The following is a 25,699-nucleotide window of genomic DNA, read 5'->3' as shown; positions in this document are numbered from 1 at the left end:
CTTTGTTTTGCTGAAAAATGAAAAAAGTATATTCTTCGTTATCACGACATAATGAAATGTTATCTCATGATAATGACATCAACTATCTCATCTTCACACAAAAACATGTTTTCTCATTTGTAACATGACAGTAGATATCGTTATCATGAGAAATAGACAAAATAAATAAAAAACATGACATGTATATCATGATACATAACGTATTACAAGGCTCTTGCCAATACACAGCCCTACTAACTTATATTTGGTTGTAATCGTATAAAATTTAACCTAAGAAAATGATTAAGCATACATTTGGTGTCCCCACTCTTTCATCCAAAGGAAGTTTTTTTTTTTTTTGTAATCGTTCAGAACAAATGTGTTTTTCCACTTCAATGTTGACGAATAAATCATTGGACATGGAATGGATGTCCAATGTGTGGATGCTGCGCAGCAGAGGCGCTTAAAGAGCCCCAGCCTCCTCTCCTCCGGCTCTCCGTCATCCCTGCAGCACATCCGAGGAGGACAGCGGCTCCACCCCCCCAGCTCTGCTGGGACGGCTGCTTGGTACCGTCCGCTCCTCCCCCCGTGACGTCTCACCGATGGTAGTTTCTATTGGGAGAAGGTCAAATGACTCCGCATGTCTGTCTGTGTACATTCCGGCGACGGCGCACCTGAAGAGGAGTCAGTCCCCGTCCCCGCCGGTTGTTGGAGCAGCGGCAGCGAGCATCTCCGCCGGGACGCGGCGCCGTGAGCCTCCGGACGTGAGTACGGACCGGCCCCGGCTGTCCGGCCGGCTGTCGGTTCCTCATTAAGCTTTGATGTTTGCAAAGAGTTGCGTTTCCGTGCAGCTGCTCTGCTGCAGGTTTAAAAATAGTTGCATGGCTGCCTTGTGTGATGCATTTTGGAGCTGCAGGTGAAAAAGACAAAGTATGTGTTTTCTTTAGTCAACAGCCATCTGCTCTTGCCGCTCTTGAAATGATGACTTTTGCTGAAGTTCTGAGCGTCAAACCTTCTGTAAATGTGTGGTCTGATCAGGTTTTAGAACAGAGACTCAGAACTGAAGTGAGTAATGCAGATGCTGGAGCAAAAGCATCAGGCTTCTTCAAGGTCTGTATGCATGCTCTGTATTCCTGAAGGAGTGTTGAAAGTTTCACCTTCTGCAGCTGGAAAGCTCTGAGGAAGGGAGACTTAATGAAGTGAGTCATCTAACTCAGGCCCCCACCTCCCCTCCCCTCCCCTCCCCTCCCCTCCTCATACTGCTAAGCCCATTACGCCACTGCATAATGCAATAAGGTATAGTCCCATAAGGTGCAGAGCGAGCTGCCTCCAGGGTTTCATCAGTGGAAAGCTCCTACGCAATGTTCAAGCTGCTTTGTGTTTCTTCTTCTTATACTTGTTGTTGTAGACCACTGTGGTCATGGGGGGGGGTCGGATTGCTGAAAGTTGACACGGGGACGTCAATCATTGTCCACTCAGCAGAAAGGTAGTTTGTTTCATGTTGAGGGCAGAAAGATGGAAAACCTGTTTAGATGATGTGGTGACAGCATCCATCCACTCAGGATCATTATCAGCAACATTATGGGATGGATTCCAGGAATGCTTCAAAAGCAGATACAATTGTCACACAGCCAAGTGTGGGACTTTGACCTACATTTTAATAGACGCTTTAAGTATGGTATACAGTATTTGAGCACAAGAGTTAAGCTAAAGAGCTTCCAAACTGACTACAAACAAGTCTTCAGACAGGAATAGTCTTATTTGTCTTACTAGCCTTCCAGGAAAATAAATTCATTTTTTAGGCAAAAGAACTAAGATATTTATGTTCAAACCACTGACTGTATAATATAACAGGACAAATTGCATGTGATATCACCCATAGAAAATTCCTTTCTTCTAGTTCCGACCAAATGAAGTCGATTCAGTCGCCAATTTTTCACAATATTTCCGTCACCATGTTGGTACCAGACGTCCTCAGTAAGCCGTGATTGGTCCGTGTGGGTCGGAGTCTACAATTCTCTGGCGCATGTTAGAAGGCCACACCTCTACCACTAAAAGTGGGCTAGAGAGGATCTGTCAATCAAAAGCTTTAAACGTTTGATGCAAGGCCACAAACTTTGATTGAGGCATCTGATTGGTCAGTTTATAACATGAATAACTTGCAGTAAATATCATGAAAAAAAAAGGATTAGCAAGAATATATTAATAAAAAGTATCTGAGCAAGAGTGGTTATTCTGATGATCATAATGACTGAGTAATAGCTGTTTATTCAGCTACAGTCAGTTCTCATATGCTGTCTATGGTTCAAACCCACATCTAAGGGCTTTCTTGTTTATTTTGTGCCACATAGCAAAGCATCTTGTCAAACTAAAGTTTTGCTGATAGGAAAAATTCTAAACATTGATTTTGGCCTCTAACTACACAATCAACAATTCAATTAACATGTATTTGGTTACAGGCTTTAAGCTGCACAGTCCTGATTAATCAGCCAATCACTTCAACGCCATGATTGGAAGTTGGTTTATTAAGAGCGTGTCCTGCTGGAGATGCTGCTGTAAAGCATGACGGAGACGTACCTTGAGTGATGACTCTGGTGATGAAATTATGCGCGGTCCTGCTGGCTTTGATTAATCCCTCACCCTGCGTCAGAAGTGTGAGCTTGCTGAACAGATTCATATTAATGGAGCTCTGCTATATTTATGAAGTAAAAATAATTGATACATGCTGCTTTGAAAAGGATCAAATTGAATTTGTTCAGAATATTTCCATACTTTTATTTCATCGTTGTGATGAGAGACTGTAAAGCCTGATGTTTAAGGAAGTCGCTACATAAAGCTTTGCATTGTTGCTGTGTTTAGACAGCCGCAGCTATCTCCCCAAACCTAACGTACTGGACTATTTGTGTTCTCCCTTCAGGAATACAAATCTTAAGGCAGTAGCAGAAGATCTGACTTGTTTCCATGTGAAACAAACAGCAGTTTAGCTGCCATTTTCAAGAACTTTCCTTGAAGTCCCACTCCGATCCCCCTTTGATTTATTTTCCTAGTAGTCTTTTTATTGTGATGATGCTGTTAGCCAAAATGAAAAGAAACTGTGTTGTTTTCTTGGACATAGTTTTTGCAGAGTGGCAAAAGTTCATTGGGAATTCATCTTTGAGTTGTGGGCGGGACTTTTGGCATGGAACAAGCCCGCCCGTCTCCCTTTCACTGTTGCTGAGAGCTCTCTGTTTACATGCTCTCCCGCTAGCTCACAGCGCCTGATACACCCAACCTAATATTACCGGTGGAATCCAGCCGCACAGTTTTGATCCAGATTCCAGCTCAGACGAGGAAAACAAAGACGTTCATGAATCGATTTGTCTGCAAGTGGACGCATCAGAATGGAGCAGAGCAGACAGTGTTTCCTGACTGTCTGTGTGAATGTAAAGGTGGCTCTACCTCGAGAGTTTCTGCACTCACAAGTGGGGTTCAGTGTTGAATTTAAACTCCCTTTGAATGCTGCTTTAGTGTTTTTTTTTTATAAGTGCTGCTTGTCACTGAGGTTGCAAGTGCTTGTAAAATCCCAGCGCCACTCTCCAGTGGGTTCTGTGAGTTTTTACCTCAAGTGGAGCAGCACTGCTGCTGGTGGAGCCTTAAGTCTGCCTCAGAAGCAGCCTGGTGCTAATTCAGGTTCAAAGCTGTAATCCCGGTCGTACAGTGGAAGCAGTTACTTTGAGAAATGTAGTTTCAGCCTGACTGGAGCCACGTGATCACGCTGATCTGAGAAAAAGAAACCTGACAAAAGCACGTCTGCAGCTGAAAGCACCTGCACTTTTGAACCAGGCTAAAGTGGTGGAGACTTTGGCCAAGCTTTAGAGAAAACTTCTTCATTATTATGCTTGGCGAACCTCAATAATGCGACTTTTTAGGCCAAATGGGCTATTTAGATTATTTAAGAGTTTTTCTGTTTTCCTGCTCCACCCACTGTGTCTTAAACAGTGTTTTTCAACTTATTTTGAGCCACAGCACACTTTCTCCTTGACAAAAATCCCGCGGCACACCACCATCCAAAATGTGAAAAAGGAGAAACTTTATAGTCTGTATTGATCTACAGTCCCTCCACAATCTCACGTGCATTTTTGTGATAATTGTTGCAGAAAAAGCTGGAAGCTGCAGTTTTTTTTTTTAAAAGATGTAATAAAAGTTAAAATAGTTTTCAGTAATAATTTTCAACTAAATTTTTTGAAATTTTACCCTGGTAGTTGTTTTTTCCTCCAGTTTATTTACATGCAATTTTATGTAACCTCACAAAAAAACAAATATACTTTTTCTAAATAGTGATTTTTTTTTTATCACAATATGTTTGATCAATTTTACAAAAAAAGACTTATATTTATGTTTTCTCTAACTACACAAAAAGTGAACATGTTGTAGTTGTATTAGTTTTTCTCTTGTCTTAATCAAAGATGAAGTCTTTGAAAACTTTAACAAAAATCTTTTTTTTTCGTTTTAGATGATTAAATGGTTTCAATTTAGTTTAATTATGTCTGTTGGCCACTTCACCTTAACCCTACTTCTTAAATTTTGTTATTACTTCTTCTTAAATTTAACATATAAAATAGTCCAGACGTTATTAGAAAAGTCTTTCAGTTAAAACGATGACTTGGATCAAACTCTGGGATGTTTGGCTGTTAATAAACACAAACTTTGAAGGAGAACTACACTGTTGACCTCTGACTTCATCAAAAAGATTTAAAAACTGTTTCATGTGTGTTCATTGTGGTTTCAAGATGTTTAACAGGGAAGAACTCATTGAAGCACAGAGATGCTGTCACTTTAACCCAATGCATCATGGGAGATGTAGTACAAAAAAACGCAAACGGCAGACAGACTCACTTCTCAGAGCTTCATTGTTTTGTTCACTTGTTCCACGGTCTGATACCGGATTCTGTGGAAAGCTCACCAAAGGCACACCTGACCATCTCTCACGGCACACTGGTTGAAAAACACTGTTCTAGAGGCACCTCATCCTGCAAAGTCAGGCAGTGGAAAACAAGCAGAACAAAAGCAATGGGGGACCAGAATCACAGACCCCTAAATTTTGATAATAGCTGTTAAATAAAAAGTTAAATTACCTACCAAAAAATACTCAAAAAAAAGAAATGTGATTATTATAAAGGTAAACGCTTAAAGATCCACTCTGATAAAAATGTTGTTTTTGATGTTTTCAACATGTTCTTGTGGCCTTTTTCTCATGGTGGAGGACATTCTTAAAGAAGATTAAGTTGGAAATTGTATTTCTCAGTATTTCTTTACTTAAATAGTTGTGAATCAGGAAGAGCCAAAAAAAAAATACGAGTTGAAAAAGATTGTAGTTTTGACTTAAAAACTAGAATCGGCTATAAAATGACAGGTTTTTTTTATTTCTTGCTAAGAACATCATCATTATAATAAACAAAAACGCTGGGAACACTTCTAGAAGAGATCAAAAGATGATCGGAGTGGGATTGTAACAAAGGGGTGTTGAACTTCAAGCTGTGGGGATGTTCCTGCCCTACCTGCTGCTGATTACCTGGGTCAGGTGTGTCTCTCATTAAAAGGTTACAAGTACAGTGTTAGTTGAAAAAGCAAACAGGACAGTGTAAGTCCAGGTCCACCGTTTGAAAGCTGAGCTCAGTAGAATGAGCTGGTTAGCAGCTTTCAAGATGGCTGACCACCATGATGCATTTTGTTTGGCTCCAATGGCTGGAAGTGTAAAGGTTTAGAAGGCTGCAGACACAAGTATACTCGTTTTCTTGAACGGACACGGATCAGGCATGCTGGCGAAAGCTGTGCCCTCAAGCCCCCATCTGAGGAGCTGGTTTGTTTTCTCCTGTGTTTACGTGAAAGGCACTGCTTTTGTCTGCCCCCCTTTTCGTTATCCCACCGTCTAATCATGATTATCTCAAAATAGACCTCTGAAGGATGAACAACCTCCCCAGCCCTCTCATAAGAGCAGGCAAAAGCTAAGCGAGGTCGACCACGGAGCGGTCGGGGCTTACACGGGAGAAGTGGGCTTGGTTCGGTCCATAAGCTTTACCTACATACAGTAAACAGCGTCATGGGAGCGGCTGAGGGATTAGAGGATTTGCAATGCTAAGCCACAGGAACCCGGCCCATTGACCCCCTCGTGCGTCCTCATCCCCTGAGCAGTGCAACAAACAAACTTCCTCTTTTCTTTTTTCCTTGTAAATGTGTGTGTGTGTGTGGGGGGGGGGTGGTCATGTGACTTGGCTTGCTGGTTATAGAGATGGGTTTAAGGGAGAGTGGAGGTGCTGTTTGGAAGCTTCAGAGAGTGATGCAATTCTTTAAAAACAACAGACCTTTGACCTCTTTGCTCAGGATGACATTTCCAGATAAATGCTGCTCAATAACAAACGTATTTTTTTTTCTCTTAACTTGTCCTGTCCAACAGCTGGGCAAGCAGATGAGAGCTGAGGGCCTCTTGTGTTGGACATATTTTACTTTAACAATAGGGGTTATTGATCTTCAGACAAACCAGAGGTATGTCTGAATAAACCCCTTTTGTAATTGAGGCCAAACTTTATTAATTTCAACCATGTTTGAAAATTTTGGGTGTTGGACCGGACGGAAAAGGAAAGAAGGGAAGAAAAAGGGAGGGATGTTAGAGAGAGAAGGGGGGTAGGAGAGTGATAATGGGAGGGGAGGGGGGATAAGACCATGAAGCAGCATAAAGCAACAAGTTTACTGGTTGTTCATCATTACGGTAAGGTTCAGATGTAGTACCAAAAAGGGCGGGGCCTGTCCACACACACACTCAAATGTTATAAACACACCTGTTAGCTGCAAAAATGTCCACCTGTCGACATGTACACAAAACAGATAGTGTTCACACGCATACCTATGCCTTAAAACCAACTAGTGTGAAATATTTCAGTCATTCAATCATGCAAACTGTTAATGCAAAGGTGAGCTAACACCTGTGCTAAGGTGAGTGTTTATATTCTTCTAAAATGGATGGTGGAACGTGAAAAGAAGGAGGGAGAGTGCCCAGCCATCCCCACCCCAAGACCCCCGCCGCAGCAGCAGCGGCAGCCGGAATCCCCCCAACGCCACACGGGAACAGGCAGGGAACAACCGCCCCCCGGGCGACCAAGACCGCCACCCAGGCCGGGGCCAGCAGGACCGCCGCGAGGCCCCCAGAGCCAGAGAGCAGGGAGGCGTGGAGGGAAAGAGAGCGCCGCCCCAGCCCAACCAGAAAAGCAGCCCCCCGCCGCGCCGGGAGAGCCCAACGCAGGGCCCCACCAGAGAAGGACGCCCACAGCCCCAGACGAGCACCCCACCACCACCCAGGAGTTCCGGGCATCCCCCCGCCCCAACCCCAGGTACGAGCCAGGACCCCCCCAGGGGAGACCCGCTCCGCACTCCAGGCAACCACCCACCCAGCCCACGGTTGGTCCAGGGAGGAGCAAGGCAGGGGCCCGCCGCCCCCGCCCAAGAGGGGGGGAACCCCGGGGAAAAAAAGGGGGCCCACAAGGGGTGTTGTAAATATGGCCCGACCAGGCTCGGACACTGTTGGAAGTTTGGCAAGGCCCAGCGCTCAGGGGCAAGGACCAGGACCCACCCCCAGGGACACGAACACTCCCGGCTCAGATGTAATGTGAACCCCCCCACTGCGCGGAGAGAGCACCGCCGGGCCCAGGAAGCCGGCACCCAGGGGACACGGCCGCCGCTGCCAAGGGGCCCGCACCCCCCACCAGGGGAGGGTTAGGGGACAGATGGACCCAGGTCCCACCTTCCTTGCAAAATGTGTGTGCGTGTATGTGTGTTTGAGAGGGTGTGTGTGTGCATGTGTGTGTGTTTATGTTGGAATGTATATATTGAGGGGGGAGGGGTGTGTGTACTAAGGGGGGTGCGGTTAAAATTGGCGGGTAGGGCACTAAGGGGACATCTCCTGATTACTCACAGTGACGTCCCCTCACCCTCCCCACCAAGGGGCCCTAAATGTCTAAGGTGCGGTTAAAATTGGCGGGTAGGGTGCTAGGAGGACATCTGCTGCTTGCTGGCAGTGATGTCCAAGCAATGTGACTTGGCTTGCTGGTTATAGAGATGGGTTTAAGGGAGAGTGGAGGTGCTGTTTGGAAGCTTCAGAGAGTGATGCAATCCTTTAAAAACAACAGACCTTTGACCTCTTTGCTCAGGATGACATTTCCAGATAAATGCTGCTCAATAACAAACGTATTTTAGGAAGAGCTGCCAGGCTGAAGTGCATCCATCCTTTTGGGGACTGCTTGATGGTGTGACGGCCGGATGACAGTGACACAGGGCTTAATGATGTAAGCAGAAGTTCAGCTGATGTTGTCTTTGGTTTCTCCTTTCAGCCGCTGTTTGTGAACGAAATGAATCATAGCGAAGGGGTTAGGGTCACTTCTGACATTCACTCATAAGCATCTGTCTCTGTTCAGCCTAATGTCACACCGTGAAGTGTATCATCGGAGGACAGAGTCCCCTATCTTTGTCTTAACTGGACCCGACAGTGTCCCTGATCCCACTCAGACCTTGCCATGAGCAGCTCTTCTGGAGAGCTCAGGCTCCTCCTCCAGTGGGTTCTGCTGTTGTCGTCAGTCTCCACTAAAGGACAGAACTTTAAAGCAGAGTTGTCAGATTCCAACTATGTGAGGTCTGTTGGTAATTTGACCGCAGCTGTAGATGTGGCTGTATTGTTGTGGTTTGCTTGGTAGAGTCTGTGCTGACCTGATTCACATCCACCATGACCCTGAGCAGGAAGTAAAGGAAACCGATAAAAATCACATCTGAACCTACGCTCACACCGGGAATGTGGCGCGGGTCCAAAAACGCACTAAATGCAGGTTCTTGAGCCCATGGTGTTCACACTGGACAAGCAGCGCTTTCTACTGTCTGTCAGGTTTTGTGGGAAATGTCGAAGCGGCCCAAATCTCACTCCAGGCTTTTTCTTTTACAGCTCTTTTCTGATATGGGAAAGACTTTGTGCCATAGGCTGCGTTTCCATTGACTATGAAATTGCAGAAATTGAATTTTCCTAAAGGAAACACGACCATTTTGAAAAAAACTTGCATTTATTGAAAAAAGAGTTTTTGTCCTTGAAGGAGGTGGTTTTGAGGTGTATCGGAATTCACACGGTTTGCAAAACTGCAATGGAAACACTTTTTTCTAAGTTGATGAGTCACAACCGGATTGCGATGAAGTTCTTGGTAGCAACTGGGCGCCTTGGGCGCTGCACAGCAGGCGCCACCAGAGGTCCCACAGAATCACACAGCTTATCAAAAGCTAAGCTTGTCCTGTGGAATTGTTGGATCCACAGCTCCTCTGTAAAATCAATAAGCACCATTTCCCAAGATCCCTTCATCCGTAGCCCCTCCCACGTGTAAGGAGCTCGCCGCTCCACAGCCTGAAGAAGACGTTGACGTCTCCTTTGATAGATGATGATGAGCGCTAGTGCCGTGGCAGAAATCTGAATGTATCTGCTGTCAATCAAAATATTGTTCACATTCGTCGCCATGTTTTTTAATAACTTTGTGTTTATCTGCATAATTATGATTATGATTATTAAGTTCTGTGCATGTGTAATGAAAACACAGCTAAGAAATTCCAGCTGGACACAAACTACAACTCTTAATTTCTCCTCCATGACCAATTTTCCATCCATGCATCACTACCAAATCTGAGTCCCTGATTTGTCGATAGTTAAAATTCAAACTGCGCTCAGTGGCCACACGTTTTGTACGTGGAGCCCAAAAAAACTCTTAAAACTTGCACAGCTACGCAGGAACGTTGGAGTTTTAAACCCAGAAGTCAAAAACGTGCTTTCATGCATGTTTACATAGACTTTTCATTGGAAATGGTTGCTCGAACACGCGGTGTGAACATAGCGTTAGCATTTACTTTGTGTGTTTTGTTTGTTAATCTCACTTTACAAAAAATCCTACCAAATATGGATTGTTTTTAATTCTATTGTTACTGGATTGTGTTTGCAGATGTTGCTCATGTGATTTATGACTTTCTTTAAATTTAAATACGAAGTAAGTACGGTATGTTGTTTAAACCAGCATTTTGGAGCCAGTTCTGCCATGGAAACAGTTTTAGGGACACCATTCAACGCTGTGTTCCTCAGGGAAGCACGGATGGAGATAAATTCAACACAAACGTCCCAGACAGATGTGATGGTGTTTTGTCCTTTTTTCTCGGTAATTGACAGAGAATTTCCATAATGGCATTGTTTCCTGCTGCCCTAATGTAACCCCTATTAGTGGAGGCAACAGTCTACATCATGGACGACGAGTGCCAGACGGATGCAGGGAAATGAAGCGAGGACAGACGAGAGGGGAACGGCTAAAATGGAGATGATGGAGCGGCACAGACAAAGTGACAACCATAGTGGGGTTAGAATGGGGACCAGAGGAGGAGATGAGTCATATTACTGCAGCAAACCAAGGCCAGATTAACATCTCACCACAGCCACCAGAATTGGATTTAGTTTGGTCTGATGAATGTGCACCACTTTGACTGTCTTTGTGGGTTTGCTTTCACTGATCCTCTCCTGGACCGTAAGAAGACATGTTTGCTGCTCTTTAACGGGTTTTCGGACTGCCTGCTGCCTCTAAAACAACCATCATGACTCTGTCATCAGCTGTTGGATGCAGGGAGGCGCTTTGAAAGGAAGTGAACTGGTTCTGCATGCAGATATTTTAGTAGTACTTGCTGCAGGTTTTCTGTTCAGAGCTGACAGTCTTTGCTTCTTTGTGTTTGTTGGGACTTCAGCTGCCAGCTAATCCTGCTACCAATCAATACTCCACTTCTTTTACTCACAGTCTGGATTTTATCCAGGATTTCTTGCTTTCTGTTTTCGCTTTCATTCATAGAGCCAACACCGTGCAGCTTTGGGATTTCAATCTGAAACTGTGTGGATTGGACATGGCGGTTGTTTACAGAATCTGAGCAGCATACGGCGCGATGTGTTTACGGCCGGCTCTGCTGACTGCTCGGCTCGTCTGTGTTCCTGTGAAAAAGGCTCCTTCAGCTCTGACGGAAGAGCGGCCCGCTCTCAGCTGCACCAGCCCCTCCACGCCACTGCAGCTTTAAAGGCCCGAGTGCTGGCAGGACCTGCTGTCAGTCTCAGGGATTTGCCTCCAACCGTTCCACAACTGGATGCTGATGGAGTTTGTCAGCATGCTCAGCATGGCCAGAGACAATTACGATGAAAAACAAGGCTGGCTTAATGAAGCTCGGCTGGAAAAACATCCTCAAACAAGCAAAGAAGCAGGCGAGGTTCACTGTGTTTACAAGAAAAGCCACGTCTATAGGGAAGACTAACAAACCACAATCAAGAACTGGTAAAACATAACTGGAGGTTAACTGGGATTTGTTATGTGGCAGGGCGCCGTGGTTTTAGGGTTGCTGAGAGTGCAGAGCCTGCAAATCATAATAATTTGACAGGCTGTAAACAAAACAGCATGACGCGTCCCTCTGGCCTGCACACCAATCACTCTGGATACAGTCAGCCGTCTGCAAGGCTGATAAAAATAAAATCTGTCTGAACGGCTGCTCTCTTGTGTGCCGGATTTTATGAGGCGGTAGATGGGTTTAAAAGGAAAAATGACTTCAAGGCAGTTTCCTTAGAAATAACTTCAATTTGTTTGTTTTTTTCAGATTTGATTCAAAAGCTAAGCACAACACAAGGCAGCACAGTCATTTGCAGGGAAATCCTGTAATGCCATGACGGAGATGCTGGACCTCATGTGGTCTGTGCTGCTCCAACAACCCACTAAAACCCAATGAACCCCTCAGTTTTACAACACAAGTGACCTGTTATGTCAGTTTAATGAAGCTGTTAAACCCCCCCTCCGTTGTCTTATTTAATCACCTGATGAAGCGCTGCGTTCATGTCCAGTAGTACAAATGGAGAACTGTACGCCCGTTTTAAGGTTGCTATGGAAACTAACATGTCCGACCCTTTTGTATTTTTTTCCCGAGATTCAGGGTTTAATCGGGGAAAAAAGGAGGATAAACTGGCAGATTGAGACATTTTTAACCTGCTTCAATTACATCTCTATTTTCATTTTTACTTGAGAAGATTAAAGCAACATTTAAACAAGGATTTTTATGCAATCTGTTATTTGTAAGAGTAATATCCTGGCAGAGGGATGGAACTGGAAAAAAAAGTTGAATAAATGGGAAAAAAGAGAAATGAAATTCTAAGATAGTTCACTCTTTTTTGTACTTTGCCAACTTGTCAGATATAAACATACATTTTCCAAACCCCCCCCCCCCAAAAATGAAAGTAGTTCTTTTATTCTTTTCAGTCTCTTTAGGCTTTTTGGTCTCCCTTCCGGTGTTCAAACGGAAATTCCAATGTCCCAAAAATATAAATCCACAAGGAAATGTAAGTCACAAAAAAATCTCTCCAAAATGCATGTGCTTGCAGTTACCTCCCTAAATCCGACCTTCTTGGGTAGGTTATTTCTTCCTGGGACCTTTTCTCCTTATTTCCTCCTCTGAAACCTGCAGACGCCACAAACTTTTTACCTTTTTCTTTGCAGCAGCTTGACCTGAGTGTTGACAGATACCTCATAAGAGTTTTAAAAAGGCTGCTGTTTTTTAGTGCATTTTACCTTCTGCTAGTAAAAGTAAAATTGGAATATATTTCAAAACTAGTTTGATAAACAAGGAATACAATAAAATTGAAACTTTAATTTCAATTTTAACTAATTTTTTTTCCCCCTGAGATGCTCTTTGTTTAATAAATGCTTTTCATAATGTTGAAATTGGACTGTGCGTTCTCATGTTCAAGTAATTTTGGATGTTCTACATAGTTTTCATCCTCAAGCATTAGTTTCCCTCTTCACTTCATGAATGTGGATGAGACTCAGCTTTGCTTCTTTGCTATGGGAAGCGATTCAGGCCTTCAGTTTGCTCAGTAAAGCTGTGGTGAAGCTGTTTGGAGCTTTTCACAGGTGTGGATGTGCTTAAGAGTCAGATTTAATCAATAGAAAAACAGGATTTCACAAGTTTGCTTTTTTCCGCCTTCTTCAAGTATAATATTTCCAAGAAGTCATTAAAAAAAATCATTTTTTCCCCTAAATTCTAAAAATGGATTATTTTCACCATTTTGATTAAAATGTTAGAACTAATGCTGAAAGATCACAAAGTACCTTTACTTTTTATTATAAAAGTTTGTGGACAGTTTTGTCAAATCTGGATTTTAGCAGCAGAAACATCTTCAGGAATTAAGGAATACTTGAAGATTCAAGGCAGTTCAGAAGAACAAACGCCGTTCTATATTCAGCTGAGAATTTGAGAGTTTGCTGTGATTAAAATGGATTACATTTAGTTTTGCTGCAGAAGACATTCTGCCTGGCTCATATCTGTTCGTGCACTAATAATCTGTGTTGTCTGTTTTAAAACAATAGGAAAAGCACTCAGTTATTGTGAGTGAGTTAAAGAAATAAAGATAAAAATGAAAAAAAGGGGTCAAATTTGATCCGGTAGGTTCTCTGGGGTTGAACACTGCGGTTTGGATGTAATGTCTCTAAAATTGTGACATTATCAATTATAGAACTAAAGAATTGACATGGAAACACTCTTGAAGTTTTCAATACCTTGTTTGTCATTTAAACCCAAGTTAAAGTCCTTAGTGGGTCAAACCAAAGACTTTAAAGAAGGATCCTTGGGTTGGATTGAAACCACCAAAGTAGACCCTCCCCCCCAACCCCACCCCCACATTCTGGTGTAGGAAATTCTATGAATATCTTCCAACATCTGCTCCAACATGTTTAACATTTATGAAACAAGTTTAATAATTCCTAATATTTCTGTGTACAGAGCAAAGACACACACTGGTGAGTGCCTGCTGGCCCCCACATCAAGTTGTGTTTGCCGTAGCATAAAGCCGAGAGTCCCCCGGTGAGAAATGATTATTGTCACAACCTAAAGCCTGCTGCGCTGCGCTGAGCTCGTGTTTATAAGTGGAGACAAGCTCTGTGCCCTTTACGTATTTCCCTACATGATGGAACATGAAAGCTCCCTGTGACGAAAATGACAGACTCCGCTTCCTTTAAAAACAACTTGAAAAACCCACTCCGATTCAAATGGTGTGAAGGTGTTTTAAACATGTTTTTGGGGCCTTTTTCTGATGGAGACATCAGCTGTCAGAGTTTCGTTTTGATTTGATTTTTTTAATTTTATTTGAAATGGTTTATTTCAAGCAATCAAATAAAAATAATACACAGAAAACATTACAGTCATTAGTTATACATTCATACAATGACGTATCAAACTTAGGATAATTAGACATAAAATTAAATATTGCTTGAAAAAGGAGTGGAAGGAAGTGAATTTAGATTATCCCACCCCTGTTTTCTCAGGGACAGACATGCTACTTTCACCCCAAAAAATCCTGTCCTTGGAGCTTCTTACTGGCAACAAGCACCTCATCCAGAGAATCAGCAGCTGGAAAACCTGCAGGGCAGTGAAATAGACGGTCCTGTCTACTGTCTTTTTGTTGTGTACTCCTCCTTGTGCTGTTTCTTAATGGAGGACCACGGCATTCTGGAGGTCAGCAGGAGATGTGCCAGAGATATCTATAAAACTAGGACCCGGGTCCTCGAGGACAGGGTTTGGACATCCCTTCAAAGGGAACTGCTTCTCCTAAAGATGACACTGCCACAGCTTTGATCCGATTACATTTGCGTTTTCATTCCCACATCTACTATGCTGTAATTCTATCTTTTGATTCTTCACTCCGTAACTCATATTCTTGTGCCTTTTTCTTAAACTATATGTGGGAATGAACAGTGGATGTAAGAGGACATGTGGACAAAATGATACTTTTGTGGAGATTCATTAGTTGTTTTCCAGTTCCTGCTGGACATGAACAAGACTTCCACCTCAAATGTGCGAGAGTACTCTTATGAAGTTTTTAGGCATTTGATTTTCACTGAGTACTTCCAGTTCTACCAGCTCAGTGGTAGAATGTCCGCCCTGAGACTGGAACGTTATGAGTTCAAATCCAGACCAAGTAAATCAAAGATGGTAAGGCATAGGACCCAATGCCTCCCTGCTTGACACTTAGCATTGAGGGGTTAGATTGCAGCTCACCACTCCCCCAGGGGAGGGTGAAATGCAGAGAACTCATCTCACACAGCTAGGTGGGTGAAAACTAAGGGGACATTTTTTCTGTCTCAACTATATCTTATCTTTCATTTAAGTTTTCCCTTTTTATTGACCACTCATTTAACCAGTCAATTTCAAACTTTATACAGAACTTTTATACAGTAAAATGCAACAAAATATGGTCTACATAAAATAAAACAAAAGCCCTCAACCCCCTTATGGGCAAGGTAGCCACGGTAAAAATGAAAATCTTACCCAAAGTTAATTATCTCTTCTCAATGATTCCCACACAACCGCCATTAAAATGGTTCAAAACATTAGACTCATCCATATCAAGCTTTCTATGGAACAATAAACCTGCAAGAATTAGTCTAAAAACTTTAAAATCTGCAAAAAGCTGTGGAGGATTAGAATTACCTAACTTCCACAATTACTTTCTTGCAAATAGATTACAATACATCTTAAAATGGTTAAAAAATAATCCAGAAACCAACTCATGGTTAGACTTGGAACAGGCGTTATGTGGGAAGATCAACCTGTCAGATCTTCCATTTATTAGCCAAATAGTTAAAAAACAGGATTGTTTCAAAAGTATTAATATAAATACCACTTTAACAGCCTGGTGGGAATTTCTCAAAATATCAAAATCATCAATTCAACCGTGCATAATGACACCCATCTGGAACAACCCAGACATCCTCATAAACAAAAAAATTATCCACTTCCCAGCTTGGCAAGCAGGGGGCATAAAACAACTAGAGCACGTAATTATTAATAGAAGATTCATAACTCCCCAGGAACTTCAAGACAAACATGGAATATATAACTTCTTGGAATATCAGCAACTTAAATCAATTATTACTAAAAAGTTTATATACAGAGACAACGATTTAAAGCTACCAGATGTAGTTACCACTATGATCAATTTCTCAATGAATAAAACTCTCTCCAAAATATACAAACTTTTATGTAATTTAGATAACAATATTTCACTTCTGACAACAAAATGGGATGCGGATTTGAGCATCAGCACAGATGAAAGTTTTTGGTCAGAACTTTGTCTAAACACCTTTAAAATGAAAAAAAGTCCAAATCTGCAGCTAATCCATTTCAAAACTCTTCACAGAATTTACTACACTGGACAGAGGATGTTCAAGATGGGTCTCAGTAACTCAGACATTTGTCAGCACTGTGACAGTAATCTACCCGACAATTACATTCATGCACTATGGTTCTGCACGCCTGTCCAGGCTCTCTGGCAGCAGGTATGTGCCGATCTATCAGTCTGGCTTAAGGTTTCAATCACAGCTTCACCGTCACTTTGTGTGCTTGGTGACATGAGTGCCATCGATGTAGAAGGAGGATTAGGCTCTATCATTTTCATAACTCTTTGCATTGCTAAAAAAACTATTTTAATAAATTGGAAAAGCAAAAAAAATATAAATATAAGTCAACACAGAAATCTGCTGCTTGATCATATCAGCTTGGAAAAAATGTCAGCCCAAAGTTCAAGTAACTTTGAAAGAATTCGGTCTCTCTGGTCTCCCATAGCTAACTCCATGACTTAGGGGGTGGGGGTCGTCGCTGCTCCTTGCCCTTCTGCCGTGGGCTGGGGTGGGGGTCGGGGCCTCCGGTGCCTGGCGGGGGGTGGTGGGGGCTCCGTTGGTCGGGGGGTCGGGTCCGGCGCCTGGGTGGGGCGGGCTGGGGCGCTGCGTGGTCCTCTGGGCTTGGGTGTGGGGGTGCGTGGTGGGGGGGGGTGGGGGGGTGGTCTGGCTTGGTTTGGGGGGGTGGTCCCTTTGCCTGTGCTGGGGGGGTTGGCGGGGGGGGGCCCAGCGGCGCTGGATGGGCTTCCCATCTGCACCTGGGGCTGGGATCGGCACTTCCCTGGCTCTGGGGCGGGACGGGACAACCCTCTTGGGGCCCCCGGTCGCTCTGGGTGTCATCCGCTTCGGCTGCGGGGTCTGGGGTGGGGTGGGGGGTCTTGTCGGCCTTGTCCTGTGGGGGGGCATTCTGGGGGAGGGGGGGGGGCGCTATTGGTACGGGGCAGGGGGGGTTGACGGGTCGGGGTCTCCGCTGAGGCCATCTGCGGTTTCCCCGGCCGGTTGGCTGCCTCGGTCCCGTCGAGGCCTGACCAGAGCTCTTTTAGGGCCGGCGTTTGGGGGTAGGGGCCTGGGCTTGCTCCGGGGGGGGCCGGCGCTTTCTGGCTCCTCTCTCTCTGTGTGGGGGGGGTGGTGCTGGGCCTGGGGTGTCGGCGCCTCCGGGGGTGGGGCCCGTGGGCTGGGTGGGCCTGGCCCCCTTGCTGGGGGGGGGGGGGGGGGGGACAGCTGTTTGACCACCGGGGGACAGTCTATCAGCTGTCCCCAACTTACCCCCTTCCTCATATAACCTCATAATAGGGTGAGGGGGTGGGGGGCTTAGCCTGCGATGAGCCTTGGGGGGGGGGGGGGGTTACTAGGCAGTGGCCCCCCTCCTATGGTTGCCGTATGGAGTGGGCCCCCCCTCTTTCGGTTTTATTTGCACCTCAGACATGTAGGGCCCTTGGTAGGGGGGGTGCTTGGACATCACTGCCAGCAAGCAGCGGATGTCCTCCTAGCACCCTACCCGCCAATTTTAACCGCACCTTAGACATTTAGGGCCCCTTGGTGGGGAGGGTGAGGGGACGTCACTGTGAATAATCAGGAGATGTCCCCCTTAGTGCCCTACCCGCCAATTTTAACTGCACCCCCCTTAGTACACACACCCCTCCCCCTTCAATATATACATCCCAACATAAACACACACACATGCACACACACACCCTCTCAAACACACATACACGCACACACATTTTGCAAGGAAGGTGGGACCTGGGTCCATCTGTCCCCTGCCTCTTCCCTGGTGGGGGGTACGGGCCCCTTTCAGGGCTCGACATAGCCATTTGTCCGCTGGCCCGGTCCTGTTTTTCGAGCAGTACGGACCACAAGACTTTATTTTTTACTTGTCCGCTCGGGCCACTAAAATATCTAACAATTAATACATTTTTCACCTTTTACAATAAAGTATATTTTGCGAGAACATGTAGATTTACCTCGTCTTTATAATTCACTTTTTCTGCTAGTCCTGTGTTCAGACTTCAAGGGTTTCTATGGGAAACCTTTTATCACTCTTCTCCTCCTCTCCCGCCTGTGCGCGCGGCTGTCACTGCCGAGCACCACGCGGCACGCGCTCACTCAATTTTTTTTTCAAACTTTATTGAATGTAACAATTCAATACTAAACAATGTTAAACAGCAACAACGAAGGAACAAGCCAGTGGGTTATTATTACATTTTAGGCAGATATATTTAAACTGACACACACATCAGCGCGCCCCCTGGTGGTTTTTCACCGCGATGATCATAAATCCAACACCGTCACTGAAGAGAGACTGAAGCATGTCAGAGATGTGGAAGACATGGCAGGAATAGATAGGAATATGTTAGTAGTTATTAATTAGTAGTATGGACAGCAAGATATTTAATGAATGCATTGAAGATGAAACTGTATGCACTAAGCTTTAAGCTGAATGTCAAAGAATCAAAGGCAACTCAAAATACCTGAATCTCAGACTCAAATGGAGTATAAGGTCAAACTACTTAATTTTGTTTTTCTTTACAACATTGTAAGCAGTAAGTATTTCTAGTTAGCTGAATGATCTCAGTAATTTAATTGTATTTAATTTTTCAATTATTTAATTTAATTAGGTAACTAAAGTAACTAAAAAGTAAATGTAACTTTGCAACAGTAACAAAAAGCAGAACCTTAAGGCAGTCAGGGCAAAAAAGTCAATAAAACTTCTTAACTATCGATTAGGAACAAATGTGAAATAGCAGTGATTAGAAGCAGCATGAAAACTTCTGAACTAGTGTTACCTACTACACTGCAGCGCTCTCTTCAAAACATCTGAAACAGACTAGAGCAGATTTAAGTTTGATATGCTCTATTTTTAGTCATTGAAAAGTGTATAAATAAGTGCTTGATGTCACCAGAATGCACCAAATTGCACCATATTAAAATTTTCCGGGGGGGCATGCCCCCGGACCCCCCTAAAGTTGCAAGCACCTGCGGAGCGGCGGGTCTCGCTGTGCGCGGTGTCAGGCCAGTAACTTTCAAAAACTACTGGCCCTGTGGGCCAGTGCAAATTTCTGGGCTATGTCAACCCCTGCCTTTGCAACGGCGGCCGTGTCCCCGGGGTGCCGGCTTCCTGGGCCCGGCGGTGCTCTCTCCGCACGGTGGGGGGGTTCACATTACATCTGAGCCGGGGGTGTCTGGTCCCTGGGGGGTGGGTTCTGGTCCTCGCTCCTGAGTGCTGGGCCCCGCCAAATTTCCAACTGTGGCCGAGCCTGGTCGGGCCATATTTACAACACCCCTTGTGGGCCCTCTTTTTTCCCCGGGGTTCCCCCCTCCTGGGCGGGGGCGGCGGGCCCCTGCCTCGCTCCTCCCTGGACCAACCGTGGGCCGGCGGATGGCTGCCTGGAGTGCGGAGCGGGTCTCCCTTGGGGGGTCCTGGCTCGTATCTGGGGTTGGGGCGGGGGGATGCCCGGAACTCCTGGGTGGTGGTGGGGTGCTCGTTTGGGGCTGTGGGCATCCTTCTCCGGTGGGGCCCTGCGTTGGGTTCTCCCGGCGCGGCGGGGGGGCTGCTCTCCTGGTTGGGCTGGGGCGGCGCTGTCTTTCCCTCCGTGCCTCCCTGGCCTCTGGCTCTGGGGGCCTTGCGGCGGCCCTGCTGGCCCTGGCCTGGGTGGCGGGCTTGGTCGCCAGGGCGGCGGTTGTTCCCTGCCGGTTCCCGTGTGGCGTTGGGGGGATTCCGGCTGCCGCTGCTGCTGCGGTGGGGGTCTTGGGGTGGGGATGGCTGGGCACTCTCCCTCCTTCTTTTCACGTTCCACCACCCATTTTAGAAGAACATAAACACTCACCTGAGCACTGGTGTTAGCTCACCTTTGCACTAACAGTTTGCATGACTGAATGACTGAAATATTTCACACTAGTTGGTTTTAAGGCATAAGTATGCGTGTGAACACTATCTGTTTTGTGTACATGTCGACAGGTGGACATTTTTGCAGCTAGCAGGTGTGTTTAATACATTTCAGTGTGTGTGTGGACAGGCTCCGCCCCTTTTTTTTTTGTTTTTTTGTTTTTTACTACATTTGAACCTTACCATAATGATTAACAACCAGTAAACTTGTTGCTTTATGCTGCTTCATGGTCTTTTCCCCCTTCCCCTCCTATTATCACCCCCTACTCCCCCTCTCTCTAACGTCCCTCTCTCTTCTTGCCCTCTTTCCTTTACCGTCCGGTCCAACACCAAAGATTTTCAGACATGATTGAAATTAATAAAGTTTGGCCTCAATTACAAAAGGGGTTTATTCAGACATACCTTTGGTTTGTCTGAAGATTAATAACCCTTCTTGTTAAAGTAAAATATGTCCAGCACAAGAGGCCCTCAGCTCTCATCTGTCTGCCCAGCTGTTGGACAGGACAAGTTAAAGAAAAAAAGAAAAAGAAAAAAAAAAAAGCCCTCAACCCCTTTTATGCACAAAATATATAAAAACCTCTAAATTGTTTCAAACTACACATCCCAAAGAACAGGAATGGAACCTTCAAGCAATAGCTTATCAAATGGGGAGCCATCTGCATTGCAGAGCATCTGTCGGCATTTAAAACAATTTTTCATCTTCTATTTTATTAAATACAAACAAAAATAATCATGTAGTATATTTAATAGTTGCTTCAATTATGTATGTTAGCTGCCAACCTTATATCGAACACAATCCTTTGGCAAAGAATGACTATATACTTAATCATTCTTACACTGGAGATGTTAGCACGCTTTCTTCAAAGATTTCCTGTTTATCAGGGAAAAGCCTGAGGAATTTTCCTGTTACAAACAGTAACAGACCTGAAGGAATGAGGAGCTTTCTTAGAGACGGGAGGATTGGTTGATTTCTCTTTACTAGCAAAGAGACTTCTGTCGCACATAAGAGGATGTGAGCACCTAGAGGGATTTGCTGATGTTCTTTGTAATGACTTCAAAGATCTTTGATGGCGCGATGAATGGAAGGAAGAGTCACATTAGAACAGAAATTTAAAAGAGAATGACTTGATTCTCCAATGATCTCACTTCTCCCAGATCTCCTAATTTTCTGTCAGATTGAATAAACAATTAGCAGTGATGAAACAAAGTCCTTTACGATAAATGTTTTTCTCTGAGGTCTTTGGCTGCCAAGCAGAATCCAATGCACTTCCATAGTGATTATTCAATTACTCCCCTAAATGTATTTGTGATTTTGTCATGATCCACTCAGTTGTTCCATGGTCTGCAGGAAACCTTTCAGCTTGGGTTTTTTTCTGAACTGACTGTTTGAACAGTTTGGGTTGTTGCTTGTGTCTGGTGCTCATGGATGCTCATGTGTCTGACAGTGGAAGGTGGGGGGACGGCAGACGACCTTACACACCGCACACACTCCTTATTCCCTCCACGCACCCTCTGGCCCTCCACCCATCTCATCACAGACAGGAGAGGGTGGGTAGTGAGGCCTGTGTGCACCTCTGCATTAATTATTGAGGCCTATCTTCGTTTACCTTCAGCTCCTCCTCCACAGTGTCTGATAACCTTTACATGAAAGAGCAGAGGTCAACTCTCAGCCATCATGCAGGCGTGTAGGTAGAGCAGAGATGAAGGCGGGAGATTTATTTCTTTGAAGAATGCGAAACATAAGTCATTGTGCTGCAAGTCAGGAATAATGTCGCGCTTCAAACTTAATTAAATCCATTCTGCTTTAGTTGTTTGCAGAAGTGAAATCAAACAGTAGTTTTGTCATTTGACTCTGCTTTGTTAGTGGTGGTGCATTTGCGCTCCTCTTGTTGCCTCCCGCCTCCCGAGTCAATTTGAATCACTCCGTTGGAGGCTAGCTGATGAAGGCAGCAGAGGTCATTGCGGTCCAAGCATTCAGACAAGGCGACAGGACTGCTGTGATGCTGAAAATCCTATGGTTCTCTCCCCCCGTCCCCTGACCCTTTCTTTTTGCTTTGTGTGTTTCCTGCAGGTTTGAAAAGGCAACATCAAACCTTGACCTCCCCAAACCTCTTAGCAAAAGAGAGAAGACGCTGCCAAGATGTTCAGCACCAAAAGGTCAGCACTGTGCCACTTTTGATCTATTCTTATCCTCTCATAAAAAAAAAAGCAGCAGAGAACTGGAGGCTTTTAAAAATGCTCTCTGGTGGTAATGCCTGACATTTCTGCTCAGCTTAAGCTCACAAACACTTTGTTGGGGGGAAAAAACGTAAAAGGTCTGTTCTTTTTAGGACACAAGTCTTAAAAAAAGATTTTGTTTCTTTTACTTCCACACTTTTCCTGACTTTTTTCAAAGAATGCTTTCACCTGGCATTCTGCAGAATGTTCCATCCCAGACGTGTCTTTTATACACAACCTTAAATACTTTTCTTGAGGCCTTGCAGGAAGTTTTGAAAGCAAGTTTACACTCCCCTGCATTTTTAATGGGGCTCACAGTTGCCTACAGTCTGCATAAATCATTTAGCACTGAAGCCTTTCTGAATGCAGGATGGACAGAGTCTCATGACCGGGGTAGAGCATGTGTAGGTGCAGCCAAACACTGATCCTTGAGGTGTTCACAGCTTAGATTTACTTTAAAGTGCTGAAAACTTTAAATGTAAAAGAAAAAGAAAATAAATACAGGAAGATAAGAGAGCAGTTTTGAAGCTAACTGTTTTTTTAAAGGTTTGATTTTTAAAGGTTTCATTTCTTAATTTAAAATTCAAAGTTAAATAAAAGTCCAGGTTTTGATGAGAATCCGGTCACTGATCTCCCAGTTATTGGAGTTTTGTGAGCATGGGAAAGGGTTAAATGACCTGCAAGCCTAGTATTTTAACTGCTGACCATCCTCTACAGGATGACCACTCAGTCCACTGATCCACAGCTGCTCTGATTGTACTGTATGTGTGGAAATGCAAAAGGATACCAGTCCTTCATCTGAGTTTTTCTGGATAAGGCTGTGAAATAGTAGATCAGGTCTGGCCCTGCAGTAACTGTGATTGAAGTCCATTAGCGGGCAGTGCAGCCAGCAGCCAGCTTCATCTCTCAATCACATTACACTACGAGGCTGCATTTAATATAACTTACTCGGGTTACCTCCACTGCTGGGATTTCAGCCTTCCCTTCTCAGCCTCCTCCTCATTGCTCTGCAGGAATTCCAGATTTGCATTGATTAGGATGAGTGGCCTGTGGACAGATACTAGGCGACCCTCCACTCCTCCCATGAGCCACCGCCTCCCCCGTGGAGTCAGCAACCGAACCTTCCTGGCTGTGTTTACAGAGTAAAGTTTGTTTTTGGGAGTGAGGTATGATAATAGGATGGTGACTCAGTGCTTTGACAATGCTGATGCATCCGCCTGCCTCTTTGTGTGTTTTGTCACCCCAGTGTGTGTGAGAAGATGATTAAACCACGCCAGCCCTCCATCTCCTGTGAGCTGTGTCAGCACACTCCCTGACGTGGAGGCGCTCCAACTGGCTGTAATAAGCTGCCATCTTTAAATTCAAGCGCTCCAAAAGCTCCCCCAGTTTCTGCTGAATATGAAACAAAGCATTTTTTCCTTTTACTAAACTGCTGATCAGGACCTGAAGACTTTGAAAAAAGACAATCTTTTAATAAGATTTCTACTCAGCATTTTAAAAATGGCTTTCCCCTTCTTCTTCTTTTCATTTCTTTCCTTAAAGCCGACTTCAAATACATCCACTTACTGTGATTACAATGCAAAAGCTTAATTAAGAGTTTCTTTAAAATCTAATCAAAACTTGCATTTTACTTTTGATTCAGATGGATTAGGGTGTGGACCAGCACCACATATCATGAATTAGCACTCGGTTCTCCTAACCTGGCCTGACTGGCTGTTATGGATGAGCAGAGCATCGCTGCCTGACCGCCTGTGTCTCCGTCCGCTCATTGAAATGCAACTCGTGCATTTTCAGTCACATCTCACTGTGGGTGAATTTATGGAGTGACACGCTGCAGGTTAGATGTTTGTGAAGTTCATTAGTGTCGCTCCTTAAAAAAGAAAATCAGTAACTTCTTTCCACTGTTGCTGGGATTTGTTGTTTCGTTGTAGACGAGAGAGGCGGTCGATGATTTGAAAGCAAGCTCCGCCCCCACCTGCTGTCTTCAGGCAGCACACCAAACCTCTAGGCGGCTGTGATGAGCTCAACACTGTTTGAGTTTTTAGTTCCAATGAAAAGACTGTTTATTTCTGTTTGACAGACGAAAAATAAAAGGAACTTCAATTAATGCAAACCCTTTTTTCTTTAACATAGATTTATGAATTCAGCTTGTTTTTAATTTAAAAAAAAGACAGTTTTAGTCAATTGTAATATTTTGTTACAACTAAAAGTTTGTAACTGTTCATTTCATAATGTAATATTTTTTCTTTAAAAATATGTCGCAGATCATTTGACATGTATTCAAGAAGCTGGCTGGATTTTTTTAAAGAGTTTAACAAAATATATATTTTTTTAATCACAGTAGTGTGGAAACATTTGACGTCTTTATTTCTAAGCTGAATGAGAACTTTTTCTTAAAGAAAAGGGTCTAAAATCTAACATGTTATTTTCATATTTTGTAAATGATTTTTTTTTAATATTTGGAGGAAAACCTAACATTAAAAAGTGGGAAAAAATAACTGCATCAAATTGACCTGCTCAGTTTGTGAAATGATTTTCTTTTAGGGCAGTTTCATGTTTCTTACCGTCAAAACCGACCTTTTCTTGGTTACAGTAAAAATAAAACTGTTAATGATATAAAAATTTTTTTTAGATGGAAATTTGAAAAATGTAATAAATTGTTGTCAAGTTGTAAAACGTGTGAAGATATAAATAGGGATGGATGGATTCAGTGTTGTGATGCCTAGCTCTAAAGTCCCACTGCCATAATCATTTGAACTATTTTCAAAGTGTTCCCAGTGGTCTTTTAATTCTGATTATGCTGTTTTTGACCAAAATGTTAATCATTTCTAGGACATAGTTTCTGCAGAGCGGCAGGAGTTCACTGGAAATTTGCCTCTGACTTGTGGGCGGGACTTTTGGCAGGAAGCTCGCCTGCGCTCATTTCCCATTACCGGTGCCACAAAAATTCTCAGATGAGGAAAACAAAGACGTCCATGGATCTTTTTGTCTACAGGTGGATGCATCAGAATGGAGCAGAGCAGAGAGCTTCAGGCCTGCTGATTCTAGTTCCTGTGTAACTACAAGCTCTTTCAAACAGCAATTTTTCGTCGGCTCCTGATTCACTATGAATAAAGACGCAGAAATTCAGTTTTAATCATCTTTATATGTGTCCTCCATCATGAGAAAAATGTTACAAGAACATTTCACAGCTACACATTGCATTCTAAACTTTTCAATGTCAAACAAATTTTAAAACCTTTACATCTTTTTTCCTAACATCCCATTTGAATTGGATAAAAACATGCTGGTTTTCTGCTAATGACAGCAGGACAGGTATTTTTTTAAAAGACACGATGGTGTTCTGCTCCGTCAGTGAGGAATCTTCATCTCTCATCATTTGTTT

The 25,699-nt window shown here is 43.9% G+C and overlaps 1 protein-coding gene across 9 annotated transcripts in view; it reads left to right on the top strand.

Annotated features, from left to right (window-relative positions):
• oxr1a (oxidation resistance 1a) overlaps positions 1–25,699 on the top strand; it is a 203,846-nt gene that overhangs the window by 9,487 nt on the left and 168,660 nt on the right. For 4 of the 9 annotated variants that reach the window (XM_023964503.1, XM_023964498.2, XM_023964500.2 and 1 more), the window contains exons 1-2: positions 575–743; positions 22,169–22,254. In XM_023964503.1, coding sequence (XP_023820271.1) covers positions 22,238–22,254 — 17 coding nt within the window. In that variant the 5' untranslated portion in view covers positions 575–743; positions 22,169–22,237. Of the gene's footprint in view, positions 1–574; positions 744–22,168; positions 22,255–25,699 lie in introns of those variants that run through there. The other 5 variants (XM_023964502.2, XM_078933872.1, XM_078933869.1 and 2 more) reach the window with 3 other exon arrangements.

Source organism: Oryzias latipes, chromosome 16 (assembly GCF_053564925.1).
Source record: "Oryzias latipes strain Hd-rR chromosome 16, Olatipes_Hd-rR_3.1".
Taxonomy (NCBI): Eukaryota; Metazoa; Chordata; class Actinopteri; order Beloniformes; family Adrianichthyidae; genus Oryzias; species Oryzias latipes.
The sequence above is the reverse complement of the archived record's forward strand: the minus strand, read 5'-3'. Positions and strand labels throughout refer to the sequence as shown.